Source organism: Coregonus lavaretus, assembly GCF_964263955.1.
Source record: "Coregonus lavaretus genome assembly, chromosome: 28".
Classification (NCBI taxonomy): Eukaryota; Metazoa; Chordata; class Actinopteri; order Salmoniformes; family Salmonidae; genus Coregonus; species Coregonus lavaretus.
Window position 1 is genome coordinate 24,562,945 of NC_140015.1, and position 7,916 is coordinate 24,570,860.

The following is a 7,916-nucleotide window of genomic DNA, read 5'->3' on the forward strand; positions in this document are numbered from 1 at the left end:
ACCTGGTCACCTGATTCAGTCTGGGAATGCTGCTAAATGGATATATAGATTGTGAGGGCTTTTACTTTGACACAGATATGCGCAAGTTTGGCACATAGTTGTCAATCTCATAATGCACTGTGTATGTGTTAGCTGAAAGAGTGTTCCTGTCGTTGTGTCGGGCTGTGTGTGTGTGTGTGTGTGTGTGTGTGTGTGTGTGTGTGTCTTGGAGTGTCTCAGAAGATTAATGTTAATGCTTGGACGGGTGTTGAGCAGACACAGTAGAGGTGTGAGAACAATCTCCCCCCTTGACTCTCTCTCTCTCTCTCTCTCTCTCTCTCTCTCTCTCTCTCTCTATGCACTAACCATACAAAGTAGTGTCTATGTAATATTCATATTCTGCCTGACTACACTTCCTATCAAAATATGGCCATGGGGATAGTACAATCAGACTCCTCTTTCTCTCTCCCTCCATCTCCCTGTTTTTCTGTCTCTTCATCTCTTTCTCTTTTTCCATCTGTCTCTGTCTTTCTCTCAGATCTGAGTCTCTTGCACATTCTCCTTGGAGCCACTCTTGAAGAGCAGAGGCTCGATCTGAGGGTTCTGGCCTTTCCCCAAGAGCCCCTTCAGAGAGCTGTGGATGCCCAGCTGGGGCAGGGGCACGGGGGAGGGCAGCGAGCCACCCGTGGGGGTGCCTCCGCTGGTGGAGGTGGGTCCCTGTGCGCAGGAGTTGGGGGTGCTCTGGGTCTGGGAGCAGGGGGAGAGGGAGAGGGAGGGATTGTTGTTGTTGTTGAGGCCCATGCCCAGGCCCATCATGTTGTTGTTGAAGTGGTGTGCCTTGTAGTAGTGGTTGAGGTGCTCCTGTCTGGCCAGGTTGGGCAGGTTGACCATCTCCGGGTGGTGCATCCTCAGGCTCTGCCCTCCTCCTACTCCTCCCCCTCCGCCTCCATCCCGAGAGATGGTGCCTCCCCCCGAGATGCCGCTCCCGCGTCCGCCGGCACCGGCGCCAATCTCGTCCTCCACGTTGATGATTTCGATGGCGCGGGCGGGGCCGTGGTGCTTGTGCAGCTGGTGCTGCTTCCTCAGCTTGTAGAAGACCACCAGCATCACGGCCGCCATGAAGGTGATGGCCACGAAGCAGCCAATGATGATCTTGGTGGTCTTCATCACGTCGTCAAGGCCAGAGTAGCCCGTCTCGGCAGTGATGGACACAGTAAAGGTGGGCCGGGTGGCCCGGGACGAGGACAAGGACCAGGCTGACAGGGAGGAGGCGGTGGTAGGGACCCCCCCCCTCCACTGGTGGCCAGATGGGGTAATGACGTATGACTCGTTGTGGCTGTTCATGACACCCGCGTAGACTGTCGGGCCCTCGTTGGGCTCCACCGTCTCCACGGTGACAGTAGTGAAGTAGCTGACGCCAACGTCGGCAGCAGTGACGTTGAGCACGGCGGTTGCTGTGGTGTTGCCAGCCGAGTTGGTCACCATGCAGGTGTACTGACCCGTGTCCCTCAGCGTGACATTGGTAAAGTTGAGCGTACCGTCGTGCAGGACGGAGATCCGGACCCGGTAGGAGCCGTGGGTCATCAGGGTGCCGTTGGGCGTGAGCCAGTTGACCGAGGTCATGGTGGTGCCCGTGCGACACTTCAGCTCTGCAGCCATGCCCTCGGTAACGTTGAGGTCGGTGGGCGGCTCCACGATGACGGGAGCGTAGCAGGTGAAGTGGCTCTGGTCCAGCTCCCCGATGTACCTGCCCTTCAGGCCTGGGGGAGCGTGGCAGCGGGCGCAGCATGTGGTGTTACTGGGCACTGTCTCCTTTAGCCACCAGCTGAGCCACAGCACGTCACAGTTGCACACCCAGGGGTTGTGGTTGAGGTGCACCCGCTCCAGCTGGTGCAGTGGAGTGAAGAGGTCATGGGGCAGCGAGTGCAGGGAGTTGTGGGAAAGGTTGAGCTCCTCCAGGTTCTTCAGGTCGTCGAAGGCGTTGCGCTCGATGACCTTCACTTGCGAGTGCATGAGCCACAGTTTACGGAGCGACACCAGGCCCTGGAAAGAGCCAGGCCGGATGATCTCCAGACGGTTCCCAGACAGCTCCAGCTCCTCCAGACGCACCAGGGCCGTCAGGTTGGGGATGTCCTTCAGACCACACATGCCCAGGTTCAGGTAGCGCAGGTTGACCAGGCCCACGAAGGCGGCGTCTGAGATGTAGTCCAGCTTCTTGAGCTCTCCCAGGTCCAGGCGGCGTAGCGAGGGCACGCGGTGGAAGGCGTAGCCCGGCAGCGTCTCGATGGGGTTGTTCCGTAGCCACAGCTCCCGCAGCTTGCTGAGGTACTCGAAGGCCTGTGAGGGGACCAGAGTGAGGCGGTTGTCGAACAGCTCCAGCGTGTTGAGGTTGGGCAGGCCATTGAATGCTCCCACCTCAATCTGACTGATTTTGTTCTTAGACAGCTGCAGGATCTCAAGGTGCCTCAAGTGCTTGAAGGTGTCTGACTTGATAACCTGGTGGGGAGAGAGGAAGAGGGAGAATGTTAATATCTCACACCATAAAGAGTGACTAGACTGTGTAAACAGGGTGCAGCTCCAGTGCCTGGGACAGCTGGGTAGTGTGAAAGCAATAGCACAGGTGTGAATGCAGAGAAACTATCGGAACTCAAATCTTACAGCGAAAGAAAACAAAAACTTAAAATCACTGATATGAGCCAAATAAAAATTCACAACACTACAAAAAAATTATGAACACAGAATTTCACACCTCCAAATGGTGGAGGCTAAAATGATCAATTGTGGTATATCCGTTATGCTAAATTAACAGACAACAGACATGGTTGTTTTTCTCAGAGAGAATATGTTTGCTGGTGCACTTGGACTGGGTGGACCCCTGGACACCCCACACTAGTATCTGGTCTGTCCAAATTGAGCTAATTTGGCCAGGCGTCAGACACACAGCTAGTGAGCGGGACTGAAATCCCTTTAAATCTATGGCTGTGTGAGATATGTGTGGCCAATGCTCTCAGTGAGGGAGGCAGTGAGAAGCTCCTGGAGCCAGGCCAATGCATCCTCCTTATGTGGAGCAGGAGGGGGGAGGGTGATAGGGAGGGTGGGGGTGTTTAAGAGGGGAGTGGGGGCTGTCAAAGCTTTACTCTCAGGGTACTTGGGGGAGAGGAGAAAAAATAAGACAGAGAATCTAGGATGCCTCCAGGTGTTACAATATTTTTAGATTTTTAATCATTTCAAGTGGGGCTTCGGGATACAACAAACCCAATCAGAATCCGTTGGCTAAGAGGGAGGCGTAATGAATAGTGTTATTATTTATTTATTTTATATTTTAACAAGCTGCATCTCTTTAACTCCGTAAGACCAAACCATGAGGGTTGATGTTCCCTTTCTTTCTGTTGCCATCATACGCAGTTCAATCATCTGCCTCTCTGAGTGAGATAGAATGGCTGTTTGTCCACTTCCTATCTCTGCAGTCAGTTTACTGCTTTGCCACAAACTTTGCCAAAACTAATGAGCATTAGCCTAAAAGACTCTATATCCAAATTCACAAATGGGCTTAGTGTATTCAGCAACCTCGTGTCTGTGAAGTTGTCTAGACATATCTAGAGTGCAGCACATTTCTGAGCGCAAAGTTCCTAAATGCATAAACTGAAAACAGCGGGAATATTTATTCTATTACACGGTTTACATTATGAGGAAGTTCACATTGGGAAGCTGGGGTTAAATGGAGTGTCCCAGTGCAGCTGTAAAACAACAACAACTACCTTGGGGTTCTGACATACAATCTGATAACACATGTGTTCCTGTTTTTTTGCTGTTTGCTGTGTTACTGTTTCATTTCCATATTAACATGACCTTCCATTTGAATTGCAAAACGGTTGGGGAACACTTTGTAGAACATAGGCATTATTCCACGGTAATTATGAGTGAATGACAGGTAATTACATTGAAACAAGTATGTAAAAACAGGCATTTACATAATGCTTACCAACATACAGTACATGCGCACGCACACACTCATGCATGGACACGCACGCACACACACATACAAATACATACACACACACACACACACACACACACACACACACACACACACACACACACACACACACACACACACATAAACACACACACACACACACACACACACACACAGTCAAACAAAATAAATTAACATAGTGGATAATGCTCAGTACAGTCCATATTTACCTCTATTGAATTCTCTTGCAGGTTGAGGTATCGTGTGTTGACTGATATGCTCTCAGGCACCCCATCCAGACTCTGTCTTGTACAGATGACTCGACTGGCCTGATTGGAGCAGCTGCAATGGGTGGGGCAGGGGGAGGCGGCCCCTACAAATTCTGGCCCAGGGAGGAGGACCCGCAGTAGCAGCTGGACCAATAGGAGGAGGAGGGGGGAGGGGCAGGGAAGGCAGGTCACCGTGGTGATGCGCATGGCAACTGGGACATGACCCTGCCCTTTCTCCGAAGATGTTGTTCCCGAGATGATGGATTCCTCAACCAGGTCGACTTTGCTTAGTTTCTCCAGTGGCAATTTGTTCCTTTTAATGTTTCATTTTTAAATGTGTTTTATCTTCCGTCAATCTCAGTTTTTTCCAGGGGGGTTTTAACAGAAATATGTGCATAAACAGATGTTACTCCTTTTTTTCTGTCGTCTAGGGATTTGAGTGGGGCCTTTGAGAAGAATCCACGAGTTACTGTGAAAGAGAGAGAGAGAGAGAGAGAGAGAGAGAGAGAGAGAGAGAGAGAGAGAGAGAGAGAGAGAGAGAGAGAGAGAGAGAGAGAGAGAGAGAGATTGAGAGAGAGAGAGAGAGAGAGAACACAGATATTAGAAATAGTACAGTATATCATGCTTCTCCAATTGTTTAGAAACGTTTACACTGAGCAAAACTATTCTTCCAGGTATACGCTATTCCGAAGGGACTGTGAATCCTGTGCATAACTTAAGAAGCCTTAAAAGGTGTGTGCCATTTCTCATTAGTAAAGGTCAAGTCTTACAGTAAATCACGATAGTGAACAGCAGTGTCATCATACAACATAAATCTTTACAATATTGCAACTCTGGATCATACATTTCAGGTTACTGTCCGCCCTTGGAATGAAAAGTAATGTTGTAATCCTAAAACACATGACTATGTTATTCATGAATTGGTTCTACTGTATATGCACTCACACATTCAAGACAACAGTTCTCAGGACTACAGTACAATACCAATAATGTTGTTTAAAGACATTCTCCGGTACTTTTGTATAATTTTTAGCCAGTAGTTATGAATGTAGCACTCACGAGCCAAAAGTGGTCCCCAAAAATTGCGTACTACTTCACATATGTGCAGATACAGTGGGGGAAAAAAGTATTTAGTCAGCCACCAATTGTGCAAGTTCTCCCACTTAAAAAGATGAGAGAGGCCTGTAATTTTCATCATAGGTACACGTCAACTATGACAGACAAATTGAGAAGAAAAAAATCCAGAAAATCACATTGTAGGATTTTTAATGAATTTATTTGCAAATTATGGTGGAAAATAAGTATTTGGTCACCTACAAACAAGCAAGATTTCTGGCTCTCACAGACCTGTAACTTCTTCTTTAAGAGGCTCCTCTGTCCTCCACTCGTTACCTGTATTAATGGCACCTGTTTGAACTTGTTATCAGTATAAAAGACACCTGTCCACAACCTCAAACAGTCACACTCCAAACTCCACTATGGCCAAGACCAAAGAGCTGTCAAAGGACACCAGAAACAAAATTGTAGACCTGCACCAGGCTGGGAAGACTGAATCTGCAATAGGTAAGAAGCTTGGTTTGAAGAAATCAACTGTGGGAGCAATTATTAGGAAATGGAAGACATACAAGACCACTGATAATCTCCCTCAATCTGGGGCTCCACGCAAGATCTCACCCCGTGGGGTCAAAATGATCACAAGAACGGTGAGCAAAAATCCCAGAACCACACGGGGGGACCTAGTGAATGACCTGCAGAGAGCTGGGACCAAAGTAACAAAGCCTACCATCAGTAACACACTACGCCGACAGGGACTAAAATCCTGCAGTGCGAGACGTGTCCCCCTGCTTAAGCCAGTACATGTCCAGGCCCGTCTGAAGTTTGCTAGAGTGCATTTGGATGATCCAGAAGAGGATTGGGAGAATATCATATGGTCAGATGAAACCAAAATATAACCTTTTGGTAAAAACTCAACTTGTCGTGTTTGGAGGACAAAGAATGCTGAGTTGCATCCAAAGAACACCATACCTACTGTGAAGCATGGGGGTGGAAACATCATGCTTTGGGGCTGTTTTTCTGCAAAGGGACCAGGACGACTGATCCGTGTAAAGGAAAGAATGAATGGGGCCATGTATCGTGAGATTTTGAGTGAAAACCTCCTTCCATCAGCAAGGGCATTGAAGATGAAATGTGGCTGGGTCTTTCAGCATGACAATGATCCCAAACACACCGCCCGGGCAACGAAGGAGTGGCTTCGTAAGAAGCATTTCAAGGTCCTGGAGTGGCCTAGCCAGTCTCCAGATCTCAACCCCATAGAAAATCTTTGGAGGGAGTTGAAAGTCCGTGTTGCCCAGCGACAGCCCAAAAACATCACTGCTCTAGAGGAGATCTGCATGGAGGAATGGGCCAAAATACCAGCAACAGTGTGTGAAAACCTTGTGAAGACTTACAGAAAACGTTTGACCTGTGTCATTGCCAACAAAGGGTATATAACAAAGTATTGAGAAACTTTTGTTATTGACCAAATACTTATTTTCCACCATAATTTGTAAATAAATTCATTAAAAATCCTACAATGTGATTTTCTGGATTTTTTTCCCTCATTTTGTCTGTCATAGTTGACGTGTACCTATGATGAAAATTACAGGCCTCTCTCATCTTTTTAAGTGGGAGAACTTTCACAATTGGTGGCTGACTAAATACTTTATTTCCCCACTGTATGTCGAATTGCTAGAGGGCTGGCCCACAAGGGGGAAAATGTAGGGAAATGGCGCAGCACAGCTTTCAGAAAAACAGTCGCTTTCAAACTAGAGATTTCGTGGCTAATTGAGGTAAAACAGTAATTCTGCTCATAGATTATGCATATATGAACTACACATTGACACATTAAGCCCAAAGCGAGAGATTTAAAAAAATACTTAGCAGTCGCCAAAGTTCCGGAGCATGTCTTTAAATCCCAGTGTCAAACATGGAGTTGTGATTTCAACCCAAATCCTCTCTCTATTAGCATTGCACTGGTATTGAGTTGACAGTGCTAATTCTATTTCCATACTAGCTCTGCATTACATGCTCTAGGGGCCACAGAATGGTGGTGAAGGGTGCAGTCTGCCTTAACACTGATAGATGGCTAACTCTACCCAAGCTCCTGGAGCCAGCAAAGGAGAGTTGCTTTCCCTCTGCAGGTTATTTAGACCTGAAAAACCTTAAATAAGGGCATCCAGCTATACAGTCCACTATTATTAATGATGATGGCTGTAATGATGGGACTCTGACACGCAAACTCATTTGACACATTGAGCATTCACACTTGGCTCAGGGAAAAAACAAGAGGAGAGAGAAATGGAGAGAGGGGGATTATTAATCTGATAGATGACTGTACAGCTGCAAGGAAAGAAGGGAATTATCAACACTACAGTAATAGATGAATATTGAACAGTTGCAGAGAGGCAATGAGAGAGCGAGAGAGAGGGGGGAGAAAGGGGAGAGAGAAAGTGAAAGAGAGAAAGAGAGAAATAAAAAAGAGAGTGGGAGAGAGAGAGCAAAAGAGAGAGAGAGAGAGTAGAGAGAGAGGGAGAGAGAGAAAGAACAAGAGATTGGGCAAAGTGGGAGAGAAAGAGAAGAGAGAGGGGAGAGAAAGAACAAGAGATTGGGGAGAGAGGGAGAGAAGGCAAGAGAGAGAGAGAGAGAGAGAGAGA

The 7,916-nt window shown here is 47.7% G+C and overlaps 1 protein-coding gene across 1 annotated transcript; it reads right to left on the minus strand.

Annotated features, from left to right (window-relative positions):
* Positions 1-513: 513 nt before the first annotated feature.
* LOC311103617 (leucine-rich repeat-containing protein 4B-like) lies at positions 514-4,455 on the minus strand (the record flags this gene model as incomplete). Its single annotated transcript, XM_084145215.1, has 2 exons — positions 4,186-4,455; positions 514-2,475 (listed from the first exon to the last, which is right to left on the minus strand). Exons 1-2 carry the CDS (start codon positions 4,429-4,431, stop codon positions 514-516), a joined length of 2,208 nt encoding a protein of 735 aa, XP_084001341.1. The 5' UTR covers positions 4,432-4,455.
* Between the last annotated feature and the right edge of the window lie 3,461 nt (positions 4,456-7,916).